The 16,651-nt window shown below is 39.2% G+C and overlaps 1 protein-coding gene across 4 annotated transcripts in view; it reads right to left on the bottom strand.

Annotated features, from left to right (window-relative positions):
- Window positions 1-16,651, bottom strand: part of ripor2 (RHO family interacting cell polarization regulator 2) — an 87,502-nt gene that overhangs the window by 24,331 nt on the left and 46,520 nt on the right. For all 4 annotated transcript variants that reach the window (XM_037535378.1, XM_037535377.1, XM_017693881.2 and 1 more), the window contains exons 2-6: window positions 4,918-5,038; window positions 2,175-2,333; window positions 1,197-1,275; window positions 941-964; window positions 628-681 (exon numbers count right to left, since the gene is read on the bottom strand). In XM_037535378.1, coding sequence (XP_037391275.1) covers window positions 628-681; window positions 941-964; window positions 1,197-1,275; window positions 2,175-2,333; window positions 4,918-5,038 — 437 coding nt within the window. The remainder of the gene's footprint in view (window positions 1-627; window positions 682-940; window positions 965-1,196; window positions 1,276-2,174; window positions 2,334-4,917; window positions 5,039-16,651) is intronic.

Here is a 16,651-nt window from a genome sequence, read left to right as displayed (position 1 = left end):
TGCAACCAAATTCTAATATGTGGAATAATACCCCTGCAGATTTCTTTGAAAAACTAAAAGAAAGTCTCATGAAAAAAATCTAAGCTGTAATTAAGGTCAATAGCAGACAAACTAAACACTAAAAAATTGACATGATATTAAGTTAAGGCTTAATATTAAATAAGGCTTCTGTGCATTTTTTGTTAAGCACAAGTTTTCTGCTTTCCCTCCTGACACTGAAATAAGAATTACTTGTACTTACTTGCTGTTTTGACTGAAAATTAATCAAATTAAAAGCAGTATCAAAAATGAAATGAAAAGCTATAAACTACATATTTAATACATGATTTGCACTCACTCAGACAGTTCAGAAGGGATAAATATAATAAAAATTACATAAACAATGGAATAATCACATATTTGTGGGCTAATTCTCAAGTAAGGGAGAGTGTGTGATTTTGTTTTTATCTGTATGTGTAAACATGAGCACCACCATATCCCCTGCATCCTGTTAGGCCATCAAGAGCTAAGCAATGTAATATTAAAACACTTTTAAACACTACTAAATACTGGACATTGGGCACAGTTCATCTGTGCTTAATAAAAGAATACATGAGTAGTCTAAAACGTGATTACATCATTACTTACCTTACTAATGTGAAACTCTAGCCGTCGCATATATCTCTCAATAGTCTTAATTTGCTGCAAGAACAAAACCAAAGAGAGTACAAGCAGTCACACAAGAATCAAACCAGGTTCAAAGTCAAACATTTCTCCCAAAGGCAAACACCTGCGGCAATTCACTGTGTTGAAATAACAGACTGCACCTGCACATCATCTCTGCAAAGCTGCCTACTTTATGCTTCATCTTACTCTTGTGTTTCTGAACTATTTAAATTTTGTAATCTCCACATTGAGAGAAGTTCAGGAAAGTGTTTATGGTTAACCTCCTCTTACTCACCTTGTCAAGATCGTAGAGCACTCCCTGAGGACAAACAAACACACACACACACATCAGTGCACTATAATCTCTCCAACAGAAGCATTAATTCATGCAAAGCACTGACATCGCTCTAATAATCAGACAATGACAATTAAGTACCTCTTTATGATCACACAACATTTGAGCAGCGTTTCGAGACATTAAACAAAGTCTGATTACGCTCCTGGAAGACAAGAACATTAACGTAGAGAAGGGTGGTCATGCTCTGTCTCACCAGTCTCGAGTTCCTCTTCATATCCTTCATGAGAGATGTGAGTTTGTCCAGCTCCACCTGGTGCACTTCCAGATACTCACTGATGCAGGGAGAACAGAGAGCAGAGACAACGCTGTGAACAATGAGCCATGGCACACTCAGTGAAAGGAGGTAATTTCACAAAGTAGTGCTTCAGAGAAGATGGATAATTTAAACCAAAAGTGAGGACTGTCCAAATGAGATGTCCCTCACTTCTTCTTCTACTACATACATTTGTGTTACTTAAAAATCCTTTCAGTTGACTCCCTGATGAGGGTGTGTTTTTCCAGTTTGTACTTCTAGCATCAAGCCAAAAGGATCTTTTTTAATTGAAGGACAAGCCTTAAGGATGCCATGCTGAGTGACACATACCGTCCCATTCATATTGCAAAAGGTAAACTGTCTTCTGCTCTTGTATAATGTTCTTTAAGGAACCATTTTGTCAGATGGAAGAATGTGAAAAAAATTACTAAAACGTACGGACCCTCATCATAATGTTAAGGTTCCTCATCAATAAGAGATTTTGTCAAGAGGTTTTTTGGCAATGCTTTAATCTGCCATTCATATGGCAACATGATGCATACAAAAGCCTTTTACAACAACTGACATGAACCTACATTGGCATTTACAGAGACTTGCAACAGCTGCTATAAAGGCTTCTTTAGTTATTTGATGCCGTTTCGCCCGAAAGGTTAGGACAACTCACTGGAATTCTAATTTTCTAAAAATATATAAAGCTATGTCCGTTGTCATGAAAGGCCTTATGAACAAACACTGTCTTTCAGTGACTTTTTTTTAATGAGTTAAGTTGGTGAGAGAACATGCACAGTGTTGGGGTACTCGACCACCAGAACTAACAAAACACTGACACGGATGTTAACCATGCCCCCTTTATTTGAAGAGCAAACACTATATTACTGTATATTACTGATAGGAAGACTTGAGCTGGGTTGCACTCACTCCAGGCCCTGTTTCAGTGCTCCATACACCTCCTCCACTCTCTTGGGCTGTGGCTCATGTGAGCTGCTGCTACTGGACTTGTGCCCAGACAGATGGGGTTTCTTGGGCTTGGAGATGGGCTTCTTCTGCACTGCTGAGTTCCCCATGAACGAGTTACACCTGGAAATACACAAGAGCACACATTCACAATCACAAATGACCTCCATTGTGGGTTTCAGTGCAACTGGACCGACACTTATGATTTGCTTCAGGGAAGAGTGGATCACAAAGCCCTAGTTTATTGCCAGTGAAAATAAAAGCATGTTTTGTTTTAACCATTTCTCACTTACAGCTCAGTAAAAACAAAAGTGAAATTTTGTTGACAGCAAATTATAGAAATATAAACTCAAATGTAAATAACTCCTTGCATAAGTATGCAAGTAATCATGCAACTGTGTAATTACACCTGAATCATATGGAATAATGATAGAAATAACTAAATTTCCAGGGATCATCAACATCAACATCAACATCAACATCAACATCAACATCAACATCATCAACATCAACAACATCAACAACTTTTATTTACAATGCATCTTTTATTTAGGTGAAAATCTCAAGGTGCTAAATCATTAATCAATTATGGACCAGTTTCCCAGACCCAGGTTAAGTCTAGACCTAAACCGCAATGCATTTCCAATGGTGATGCACCACTGGCACTCCAAATTAGTGCAAGACCTGGCTTAATCCATGCCTGGGAAACCAGCCCTTTATGAATACCCAGTTATGCGCAGCTACCTAGCTAGAGTTCAGCTCACAGGAATGCTCTAATCACACCAGTGACGCTCAAGGAAAAAGGGCTCTACAGATGTATTAATGTTCTAAACATCCGAAACTTAAACCACAGAGTAATGCAGCAGAGTGCATATTAGCCTCCATCTGCAACAACAGTCATTTACCACATAATAAACTGCTGCATTCCTAAGATGTAAGACATTGTCTCAACTGCTTGACATGTCTCAACGTGTCACTCACGCACACACACTGTTGGAGGTTCCACTGCATTAAATCTAGGCCAGTGTGGTGAATGAGCACAGGGGTCACACATACACATGTACTGCACTAGGTCACGTTAAGATAAGAGAGCACTCTGAAGTCATCACTCACTACACTCATAGTCTCTCCCTTATTATCAAATCATAACAGACCTCCACATTCTGCGTTATTCTGCGATTTAATCTCCCGACACCCTGAAAGGTTAAAAAAAAAAAAAAAATAGATCTGCAGTTTGGAAAGCATTTTATAGCTTTCACTGAACGTCGGCTCTAACATATACTGTAATAGATGTATTTTTTTTATAAATAAAGCATTCATAGTTCCCAAATACCTTCCCCTTTAAAAGTCTAGCAACCTTTCTTCTTGCTGGTTAAGTTGCCTGAGGTGTGTTATGCACTTCTGCAGTATCAGCAGTAGAGAGAGGAATTTTAGTACAGCAGGGCTAAAAGTTGATCAGAGGATGTTGGATGTTGTTCTCTGTCATGTACAATAATCAGTAATTCCATAAAAATATACTGAAAATAATTATTCTGCTGATCAACACAAGCATTTAGTGACAAAGCAAACTGCCTTAAAACCATCTCTGCTATAATACAGCCTTGTTAGCATGTGCAACCAGATTTGGGTTGGTTTCAGGCTTCATATTTAGTATCAGACAGGTCGAGTTGGGCAAGCTTGCAGAGTCACATGCACAGGTTGAGCTTCATGCCTGTGCAGACCTCTAGTTTACATTAACTACATTAAATTAAATCTCCGGTTTGCTACACTACTGAGCTGGACTATTTAGCTTCAAAACTAGTCAAGATGGAAAACATGATATGTTTGCCATCATGTCAACGTTAGTATTCAAAAATAATACTGCAGGCTAAACTAGAAAGGGAGAGATTGTAAACAAAATATAAGTTGGCTTAACAAAGCCAACTAATAGAACTTTAAAAATTGGAGTTGATTTTTTTGATAACTTCATTGGGTTTAAATAATAATTCCCAGTAGCTGCTATGGTATTTCAGTTTCTTGTTACAGCGTTGCTTGGCCATTGCTACATTTTCCACGGTAGTCACTAAGATGTTGCTAGGCCATTGCTATGTTATTCTAAGAGGTTGCACAGGTACTGTTAGGTGGTTGCTATGTCATCCCAGGTGGCTTCTAGAATAGTTGTTACTAGCCTACTGGTATGCTTACTGATATAAGAGGAGTGTCCAAAACATTGGCTACAAAGCAGGTAGTGGAATAAGCATTATATAATGGATGTTAAGCAATCTTCCATTCGCTTCTATGTAGTGAATTGTGTTTGAACTCCATATAGACACAAAACGTCAAATCAGTTAAAGAAGCATATGCAACCTATTCAGATATAGCCTCTATGATCTTGTAGAGTTTCATGATTCTAGCTCAAAACTGTAGGAGAAGTAACACTGCAAATCTTTGTGCAAAGAATAATAAGAAAAAAATAACATTTGTGAATGAATAGCATAAATAGCATTCTAAATGAATGCAGCATTATTGCACAAAAACTGTGCTGCATATTAAAATTTCTCATCAGGTTGAATGGGATTCTGCTATGGGTCTATAAACCTTGCCTAACTTCATAACACTGGTTTTAAAAGGGCCGAGTACAGACAGGTTAACTGAATTCGACTGGCTTGTGGGGACTATGTTGTATCTGTGAAGTTGATGGCGCTTGTGACAGGCAGGTTGTCCTTACCGTGAGCGTCTCTCCTGCAAGGTACTGAAGCCTGCGAACGACTGGCTGCGGATGATTCCATTGGGCCCTCCAGGAGAGTGGGTGCCTGCCGCCATGATCTCTGGGAAGCGGGAAGACACTCCTGTAGGGAGGCAGAAAAGTTGACGGATAAGAGGAAGGCCTCTACAGGTAAAAGTAGCGTATAACAGTGAGTTACCTTAAATTATAATGTCAATACTAAACCACAGTGGAATGCCTCTGACAAGAATAAATGTAATTTGATAATTAGATGGAAGATTTCAAATATATTATAGGTCATTATTAAGACTCTGGAATCTGGCCAACTTTGGCTGTCAATGAACACAGGCCAAAATCCCATTTAAACGCAGTGAAAAGCAAGAGATGAGTCATTTAATCCCCTGTGCAAATGCAGGCGGAAAATAGCAGCGCGGAGAAAGAGGGCCCCATACGGTGCGCATTGAAAGGTTCCTAGAAAAGGCTTAATGCCACCTGAGCCCACTTCAGCTAAAGTGGCGGAGAAAATGCAGGGAAAAGGAACCAGTTTGCAGACTATACTCCTTTAACATTTCAATTAAATTCAGCAACACAACGAAAGGTGAATTTAAATCACCTTCAGACAACAAATTGGTTGCGATGGCTGCTCTGGTTGTAGGCTGTTACCTCATCCATTGCATCACAGCGCAGCAGGATGATGACAGCGGTAGCAAGCTCCTGACTGGGGGGCAACAAGGCTGCAAAGTTCAGCGATGCGAGAGGGAGTACGAGACACACTCACTCGCTCTGACACTGCATCAGCATGGCCAGCAGCTATCAGCCCTACAAACCAGCCTCAGATATAGGCCACAGTCAAATATGGGTTACGCTGTTTATGAGTATTACTGTGGACATGCACGCTAGTCTCTGAGCACAAACCATTCAAACGTGGGGTTCTCATTATTGCCGTTTCTGTAGAAAAGATGTACATCTATTACACAAAGATACACAGCATGAAAGAAGAGATGGGTTATGAGAGTACAGTCATTATCACTAGGCATCAGGGTGTAATAATGTTATGCAATGATCTGAAGGTGGAGACGCCACTACACAGATTTTAGACTGCTGGAATTAATTGAAAAAGTTCTGCGTATTGTTATTCTCCGTTTTCCTTACATCTGTGAATTTCGGGCATGTTTTAAAATAATTCCATAAATCTTTAAATTCCATAAAGTGAATTGTGTACAAATTTCATATTTTATGATGCACTGAATTGTTTTCTAAAGAATCACAATTACACTTAACCGCTGCAAGGTTAAAGATTTTAAATGTCCATATATGCATATGATGTAAGGTAACGTTTGGCGTTAGACCCTTAAAGGAATTTTTCCACAAAAAATCAAAATGTACAAAATTTTAGTCATTTTAGATGCAGCTGATTAGCCAAGACATGCTTGGTGTTCAAATTTTGATTCTTTAGTTTAGTACTGGAGCTACAAGGCTAACGTTGCTAACAAGCAGCAGATGTCAATGGTCATTCCAATCGTTTCCATGAATACATCTACAAAACTCTCTCAAACAGTTTCCTCCACAAACTCTCTGAACCATGTCTTTGTACCCTGTGCACAAAGCGAAATCCATAGTCATGATGGAACAGGAAAGGGCCTTTCCCAATCTTTTGCCACAAAGACTGAAGCATATAATTGTATAAACTGACTTTATATACTGTAGCATTAACATTACGCATTTCTTAACACATTAAGGGGCTGAGCGAAAAACCCTGAAAAATAGCCCCAGACCACTATCCCTCCTCTACTAAACTTTACTGCTAGAATCATGCATTCCACAAAGTAGCGATTGCTTGTCATCCACAAAAAAATAGTTCATCAGACTGTCAGATAATGAAGCACTCTAGAGAAGATGTTTCCACTGCTGCTCTAGAGTCTAGTGGTGGCATCCTTTACATCACTCAGCTAACACTTATCATGTATAGTGATCTTAGGCTTGTGTGCAGTGGCCCAGCCATGGAAACCCATTTCATGAAGCTGACACTTTGCAAGCTGTTGTTGCTTCCATTTCACAATAACACTTACAATTTACCAGGGCAGATCTAGCATGGCAGAAATTTCATGAATTGACAACTGACTGAGCTCTTCAATATGACCCGTGTCAGTTTTGGTCTACAGAGTTTGCACAGCTGTGAAATTGATATTCTACAATCATTAGCAATGGCCGTGGCTGAAACATGTGAACTCAATTTATAGAAATTTAAGATTAAGAGCTATTTATGGAGTGAAACTACAGGAATCACAAATTAAACCTCTGTCAAAATGTTTACACAACATGCGAAAAAAAAACTTTTTGTTCATTTTAACAGTTCACAGAAAGTAATACTGTGCCTTAAACCACATCTGACCTTAATGGGCACCTGGATATGGTTTGAGCAGGTTGAGAGAAGTTTTAGGGGTGGATTTACAGAAAACATTTGGTTGTTTCCTGACTTCTAGGGTTTGTTAGCAACATCAGTCTCTTTACTCTAGTATGTCTTGGCTGTTTATCTACAACTGGGGTAATTGAAAAATGGTAATTCCATCAAACTGGCATTTAGTTTCTGTCCCTTCCTGTTGGGTATGTTGCTGTGGAGAGGAGGTTCCTTGCAGTTGTGTTGAGTTCAGTCAGTGTTGAGCACTGGAGAACAAGCTGAGTGCAACCATAAACGCAGGCCTGGGTCTCCAGACGGAGAACAGTGCAATGGATATATCACTGTTCAGAAATAGCAACACAAAAGCAACACGGTTCTATCAGAAAGACAGGATCTTGTTTTGCAAAAGGAAGACACAAGTCTCTCTTCTGACATAAAATGGGCTATTTATAGATAAGACTTCAGTGAAGACCATTTTGGATTTGACATTTTGACTAATCAGGGCATTGCTTTTCAAATAAGAACTCCTGAAATAAATACAAAGCTATAAATACAAAGCTCTGTCCTAAAACAGTAGCTTAAAATAGTATCTTTTGTATCTATTGTACTATTTGTGAATATCAGTTGTGAGAAACTACATTTTCAAGACACTGGGACAATTAAGGAAATCTCAGGCCATTTCCAAATAATTATGGTGTATTAAGACAAAAAAAAAAAAATGTTACCCATTATTCCCATTATGGGAAACAAAAACATTTGCTATTATTCTACAGATACTGAAAGTCTGCTCAATGGACTGGACTAGAAGGTCAGTGTTCATTAGACAGACCCCCAGACTGAAGGCTACCCTTCAGATAAACAAATTTTAGACTACACATTTTTTCCACCTCATTTGTTTTGCACAAGACATATATTATTCTGTACAAACATACATCCAAGACCACATGCTGTTACATAACGAACAGTCTACCAAGCAAAGAACTGTGCTAGAGAATCAATTAACTCATTATCATTATTTATTGTATTCAGGGATTACTGATGCTATACTACAATTCCTTGATGCATGATCATCCCACACCACACAGTATTCTTTTAAAACCAACTGAGAAACTTTGCTAAGGAATCTGTTGCTTCTTGCAGCACGATTAATGTCCCACTTTCCAACTGCTCATGCATCTCAAGAGGACAAAGCAGCAGTTAGGCCCCCAGTGCATGCTTGGATAGCCACTGAATGGAGGTGCCACTCTCTCCACTGAGACCTGCCCATCTCATCTCAGAATCAGCCCTGAAAACACAGCTAAGGAGGAATACGTCATCCCGTTTTCTGGGCACCACGCTCATCAGCATTCAGACTACAGTGGCCTGGCACAGGGGTCAAAGCCCCCTCTGAAGACAGGGCAAGGGAAAAAGAAAGAAGAGATGAGCAGACAGAGTGTTCTTTGCCGATGGTGAGAGGGATTCACTAAATTTTTATCATGAGCATGAGGCTTGTTGAGGATGTGAGAGGGTCCCAATGCAGGGGATGATCACCTCATTAAAACTCTTCCAGATGAGATTTAAGGAATCAAGACATTCATATAACTTGATAGTATTGGGCTGTAAAGAAATCAAAATCGCCCATGAACATTCATTATCTGTGATATTTATATTTGCAATAATAAAGTCAATGAATTCATGTTATTTTTTTCCTGTGTACTGGCATTCTGTGTGGCAATAATGAGATACTGTACTACAATTGTGACATTGCTTGCTTTCCCTTACTGCAAACAAAACTTTACATATATAAACCTTACAAAACCAGACAGAAAACAGATCTGTAGAAAGAAATTTTTTTTTACAAACAAAAGTTTTTTTAACAAACATAAAAACAAACAAACAAATAAAATAAAATAAAAACAAAATAAAAACAATGCAAAATGATGTCAAGTGTTCACCTATGTGAATGCATGGGGATACTGGAATCATATCCGTATCGGCAGACAACTACTCAGAGATTTGTGTGCTGTGACATATACCTTCTGTCCATCCATCAGGTCACATAAGAAGCATGAATTTAACAGTCTGAATAACCTAGCATGCACTCCACCCCACAACACCACACATATACACACACCAAGATACAAGAGCAAAAATTTTCAGAGTTTACAGGACAGCAAGTATCAGTCTTTTCTGTTCCAGGTTCTTCCTTCTTAATCATCATCATTACATCCCTCCATTCAGCTCAGTACAATTTACTTTACTTCATGGTTGGAAACTAAACCTTGGTGAGAAAGTCAAAAGTGTGAGTGGCAGCGAACAAAAAAAAAAAAAAACAAAGGAAGAGACCTTGACAAGAAGCAAGAGTAAAAAAACAGGAAGCTATCATCTGCTGGCTGGAACTGGGTAGGAGGTTTAGAGAAGTTCCCTATTTCAATTTATAAACATGTAGATTAACTTCTTCTCAGCATGAGCTCGCAAAAGCTCTACATGCATGCGCCCTGCCCCCACCCCACCCAAACGTCGGTAACAGGAACTCAGTGACTGCTGTGGTGCGTATCTGTGAGGAGCGTTGAACTCGGCCCACAGTGCGTTAACAGCAGTCTAAACCCTGATGCTTGCATAAACGATGTTCCCCATAGCAACAGAACACAATACAGAGCATGTGGAGTAAAACAACTTTGCCATTATGGTGTCTGTGCAGAGCCCATCGCCTCCAACTCCATTCAGCTCTGAGGCTCTGTTGTCCACTGCCTGGCTCTACTACAGGCTGTGCTAGGTAGGAGGGTTCTTTAGCTCTGGGCCTCTAAGGCTGCTCTTTGTGTTTCATCTCTTATCTCCACACTGGCTAGCACAATGTGGTGACCTCACCACTGTCTCACCATGCCATTTCAAATGGGTGAAGTGGAAGTGGATTTAAAACACAATTTAAAAAAAAATAACTGACTTAAATGTATCTTCTTAATAAATCTGCAGTAATAGCTGCCATTTATTTTGTATGATGATCCATATTTTAAAGAGACCATATATCATGCCCTTGAAGTCTGCTTAAAATGTTTGCTTGGGTGTACATACATAACATGAGTTATTCACTACAACATGGCTTTTTTTGAAATGTCTTTTTATCTCTTGAAATTAAATAGGCTGTTTCTGTTATTGTGGCTTTAAGACTGATATGGAATCTGCACTGACTGGCTGTCCTGTATTGTGCTTCATTCAAAAAACAGGCCAGTCCATTTCTTATAAATTCAATGAATACATGGGGAAATCTGCTGTAGACTAAATAGGAAGATATATGCAAATACTTTGGGTTGTGCAACATCAAAACAACAGTGATTTCAAAGTGGCCTGTTCTTGCGGCTTAACTGACATAAATGGCCCTTATGCACTGGAAAGAGAACGGTATGTTTTCAAACTTTAACAAGGTTTCCATATTACATAAAGTTCCGGGAGGGAAATTAGATTTTCAGTTATATAAGCCATCTAAAAACAGTAGGAAACAGAATGCAAGAGACATAATAATTTACATGGATTTTTGCCATAATTTTTTATATACGTTATACGTTATGTATTTCCACGACCCTGACGGAGAAGCGGCTTGGAAAATGGAGGGATGGCTGGGTTATGTATTTTGTAATCTATGAAAGACTTAATTTTTTTAGTGTTATTATCCAATAGTCCGTTATTAATTTAGTTAATAGTGACAGCTCTTGCAAGCACACTGTTCTGCTTTAGTTTTCAGCAGTAGAATCTGTTGGCTGCAGTACTGATCAGGGATAGTGATGGTAGGCTGTAATCTTTGGCTGTCACTACTGACCTGCTGACCAACAAAAAAGAAGTTTCAAAACAGCCGTGATATGATCTATGAGCAGAACTAAATCTGTAGGGTAGACATAACACAGTAAGCACTCAGGTTTCATTTCTGCCCTGAAAAGATTCTCTTTATGCAATTGCACAAGCCTTGGACATCAGTGAAACTAGAAGCCCGACACAGGTTACACAGGTCTGAATGGAGGTTTTGGTTATTTCTGCCAAAGCTGTTTAATTATATGCAGATCAGAAAGTTCATGCAGATTCTGCATCCTGTATCTCAGATGCAGAAAGGCCAGCACTGACCTAAAAGCATAATAAACAAAATATCAGTGGTGAAGGTACTTTTAATGAGGCTTTGATTTTACTGCATGTCTGAGAAATCTGATGCACCAGACTAGGTATGAACATATGGCATTTTTGTTATTGTAATAAATTACATCACAATATCCTATATTGGGGCAGTCGTGGGCTGGAGGTTAGGGAGCTGGCCCTGTGACCGGAAGGTTGCCGGTTTGATCCCCAGGGCCGACAGTCCATGACTGAGGTGTCCTTGAGCAAGACACCTAACCCCCAACTGCTCCCCGGGCGCCGTGGATAGGGCTGCCCACCGCTCTGGGCAAGTGTGTGCTCACTGCCCCCTAGTGTGTGTGTTCACTAGTGTGTATGTGGTGTGTCACTTCACGGATGGGTTAAATGCGGAGGTGGAATTTTCCTGGTTGTGGGATCAAAAAAAGTATCACTTATTTTATAAGTAGACATCAGCAACACTTATTGAACACTGACCAACTATATGTTTTATTTAAAAGAGAGCATAATTAGCCATGTTTACGTGTTGTGATATTACATTTTTGCTATATTATCACACCAGACTGTACAGTACAGCAGAGTTCTGTGATTATGATGGGTCCCCTGGCACTAACAGCAAAAATGAGAGCTGAACTGGAACTCTCCAAGTTCATAGCCAACACTAAGAAGTTTTGTTTTGAACGGTGCAAGACCATATTGTGCTTATTCGAGTAAAAACACATACAGTGTTCACAGCAACAGCAGAGAGAATCAAACAGTTAACATTACCCAAATACAAGACACAATAGGTCTTATGAACACTCACTCAGCTGTACTCAGCTCTGCCGAACATGAGTGCAAGCCATTGCCAATGCAGCTGGATACGTTATATTTAGGACAGAAAAAGTCACATACCAGTTAATTGGGCAACGTGACATTGCAGAGCATTAAGCATTCCCTTCTGGGCATATTCAGACATTCTGCTGTGTGGTCAAAAACACAACAGTCTGAAAGTGGCCAAAAATGAATTTCAGGTTTTTAATGGCCTTTAACTTCACTGGCCAGCATAGTCATGTGACAGTGGAGATTATTGGGTCTTACAGCTCTAACTCTTGAAATGAGTATAGAAATGCATTCAAATATATCTGAAAAAACATACACTGAGGAAATAAGATCTAATAGTAAACAAAATGACTAGAGATGCAATTGTATGAGAATTCTGGGCCAATGCTGATATCCAATCGTTTTGATGTACATCTGCCGATTTGATAAGTTACAAAATATTGAAATTGGAACCAAATGCATCTAAAAAATACAGTCATTTTTGTATGGCAACACATTAAAACTAATAAAATGTTGAAATTTTAGCATAGGAACTTAGTGTAATCTTAGTCTAAACATTCCACTCTTCTGAACGAAATAAATAGAACTTGACCGATATAGGATTTTAAGACCGATACCGATTTCAGCTGATATATCAGGTGATATTCTTTTTTTATCTTCACTCAAAGGCCTGTAGTTCTTCAAGAGTCCTCACCAAGATAACATAACATAATGCAGTTTTAAAAAATTGCAACTTTAGTATTTCACGCTGTATGAACACAAATAAACATGTCTTAACAGTCTTAACAGATCATTTAACGATTATCCTGATTACATGTGGGAGAATTTAAACATTGTGTTACTCATAACTATACCAGAAATTCTATTTGAGACGTGAAAAACATCTCACAGAATATCAGGGCACTCTGTGCTCTAACAAAATAGTGCTGTTACAGCATACAATTCAAAACACGTTTTAAAGAGAAGCTATATAACTTAGTTTGGCTATGAAGTCATGTTACAATCCCCTTTATTATTTTCAAAAGCCCCAACGGTAACTACAGACACGAGTTGCAGATATCTTTACCATTGCTTCATTTAGGCATGAAGCTGAAGCTGTCTTCCTATTTGTCAGTTTCAGCTCAAATGTTCCAGTTCCACCTTAAATGGTACAGCCATGGACAACCTATGCATTAACAGCACTCATAACGTGGTTAAAGCATCGGTCTTCTGCCTCTTGGTTTCTTTTTTAACTACCAACTGCAACTAACTCATACCAGCCAATACAAGCTTGTTTAGGCTGTAGTAATAAAGGCCTCATTAAATATCAGATTGAAATGTTGGTCAAATCTAAACATCTAAACAATGCCAATATTTTTTTTAAAACATTTATCTGCTTTATCTGATACAAATATGATTCCAATATTATCATGTATCCCTAAAAAGATAACTGTAACATCTATAGGCACCTCATTAAGAGCAGACCACAAATACTTCCTTAGGCTTTTGTGTGTCCTGAAGAGATTACAAGGTGAAATAAATTATGACATATAGACTTGACACAAGCCAACATGCTGAAATGCTGGTAATCACACACATCAAATGTGAGAAAATGCTGTTTCCGTGTAATTTCATCGTATTTTGACCATATTTTTGGAGGACCCTCTGGTCACCTTCTTCAGGGGTCAACACAAGCTTAACACCTTCCCCTTTTCTGTAATAAATTGTAGGACACAAGCAGAATAAAAAAAAAAACATTAAACAATTAATCTAAAGGCTTGGAATTACCCACACTAAATCATTTTCAATGCTAAATAACAAAGCATGGGACAGCTGTCACATTCACATGTCCTCACATTACTAAAACTAAGCATTTGAGCTTCGAAACAATGTGCGCAGTTACCACAAACCAGCAACAACACATCCCAATCCAGTCACTCTACAGCAGTGGCTCTCCTCAAGGTACCCACAGACAATCCATATTTCAGCTCTATCCCAATGCTGTTCAAATACAGCAAAAATGTGGACCATCTGGGGGACCCTGAGGACCCAGTTTGAGAACCACTGCTTTAGAGCACACATGCAAAATGAACATATCCATATATAACACTTCAGCATGAAATAGAACATCTAGCATGAGTATGCCAAATGTCTATATGTGATCTTTGGACACGGTCAGAAAATAAAGGCACAAAACTGTCAATGGGGCAGTACCCACTTACCTTGTTTTAAAATATTAGGTCATAAAAATGAACAAATATATACTTTTCCACTACAGAAAAAAATAAAAACGTATTTAAGGTTCACAGTAAGACTCTAAAACTACTGGTGTACCTTTGAGGACACATTTACATTGTTTGTACCTTGAAGAACAAAAAATATACCTGCACAGAACCTTTATTTCTAACAGTGTATGAGAAAGAGATGTGTGGTCCCATTTCTCTGACCTGGAGATATCCAGTGCATGAACCATGGGTGTGGTAGCTGCGGCCCAGATTCTGTAAACGTTAGCAGTTAAACCCACATCTACAACTGGACAGACATTTCACCAAAGAAAAACTATGACCACTAAATGGTCTTCACTGGGGGTGTTGGAGCACAGGACTATAGTGCATATTTGTGTTGGATTCAAAATTACAAACAAGGATGCACCGATGTGGGAATTGGGGGCTAATGTCAACATATGATATTTTTCATGTTAGTAGCTGCCGATCCCGATACAGATGTAGAAATTACCTTGATCTACCTTGATTAGCATTAAAGCAAAATGTAACACACTAACATTTAACATTTGTAACACCATTTGTAGAGGGTTGCACATGCATGAACAAAAACATGAACAAAAACCTACAGTACATGTAATCTAGAGCCACACCACTCAAATCTGGCCGTCATGGAAACATGTTTGCTTCAAAGCCCAGCTAGAGGCCTTACAAAGCCAACCACTGCAAATGTTATCTAAGGTGGAGTGTAAGCTGCTGATATGAGTGGTTAAATGGCATGCCACTTCCTACTGCCACCATAACTGAACCCATAGAGTGAAAGAGTGAGAGAGTGAGAGAGACAAGTTTGAATGTGACAGGGTATACAAGGCTGGGGTGTGTGGGATGTATAATGTCACACTCTTAAAAAGACGCAAGGACTTTGGAGAAGTCTGAGCATGTTGTAAATGCCAGTGAGCTGAAGGGGACGTGGCTGACTGTTCATTATTAAAATGCCATGTAATGATAACCTTTATAGTCTAGCCGCACTCCCTAAACCCACTCACTCCAGCACTTTCACTGTGGTCAAGGCAGACACAGCAGGTTTAATCCAGTTACACAGTTAAACAAAGGCAAAAAGTGGTAACTATGCCAACAGTGAAACATAAAAAAGCTTCAAAGTTCTGTTGTTGGTCAGCCAGAGAAATAATTCTCAATACTGATATTTGACCAATCAATGGTCTGCACTATTCCTAACCCCGCCTATATACCACAGCTCAGTAAACATGGTACCTCAGCAAGAAGGGTAACTAAATGAATCACATTGCTATATTGATAGATTGCTGTTTATTTGACAGTCAGACTCTTTTAAATAATAATAATAATAATAATAATAATCAGCCCATTGGATTGTCGACATTCAGTTCAATATTATCAGCCAACTGATTGGAGGAATTAACATGTCACTGTCTTTATGGCCTGTTTGCTTCCACCATGTGTCCCTGTAAACACAGGCCATGTGTGAGTGTTGCACCAAGGCCCCAGAAAAACTTTGTACATGCACTTGTACTGTTGGGATGACAAATTTATTCTTGACCTTGAAAACTGAAAATAACCCTTTTGGTCATAACGCAATATCAACTAAAACTGCAGTGCTACATTTCTTCTTTGCACTGCAGGATGGTGGACACAGCATTCCAGAAAGACTTAGAATATTAGAATAGTATTTTCAAGGCGAAAGCTGGGATCTGCGTGTTTGGTGAGACACATGCTGGAGGACGATGGGTTTAAAGTGGGGCACGGCTCCATATGTGACAGAGACCAGAGATGACATGCATAACATGTAGCTGCTGGCTTGGCACTGGGCATAATGTGGAAGACCAATATTTTTAGAACGCACTGGAAAGAGCAGCGTGTGTGTGGGGGTTGACATTCCTACATGCAGGGTGTGTAAGGCAGTGTGAAAACACAGCAAACGCAGCTGCTGAGACCATCTGAAACACACATCTCTAAAAACTCCGCCCACCTCAGTGGATGTAATGAGATGGAAAAGCCTGCAGCCCCTGATGAAGTTCTACGTAATTCTCCCTATTTACATTCACGCTCTTAGAGCGTTACCCTGGGGTCAGGCGCTCTACTTCACCTTTGTTCAGTGCAGGAAATCACAAAACCACCAGCTTATTGAGGATAATTCAGTGTCAACTGGCCTAGAGAAAGAAATAACGTCAAATGGAGAAAGAAG

This window comes from Pygocentrus nattereri, chromosome 27 (genome assembly GCF_015220715.1).
Source record: "Pygocentrus nattereri isolate fPygNat1 chromosome 27, fPygNat1.pri, whole genome shotgun sequence".
In the NCBI taxonomy this organism is placed as follows: domain Eukaryota; kingdom Metazoa; phylum Chordata; class Actinopteri; order Characiformes; family Serrasalmidae; genus Pygocentrus; species Pygocentrus nattereri.
Note: the sequence above shows the minus strand (reverse complement) of the source record. Positions and strands in the feature narration are given on the sequence as shown.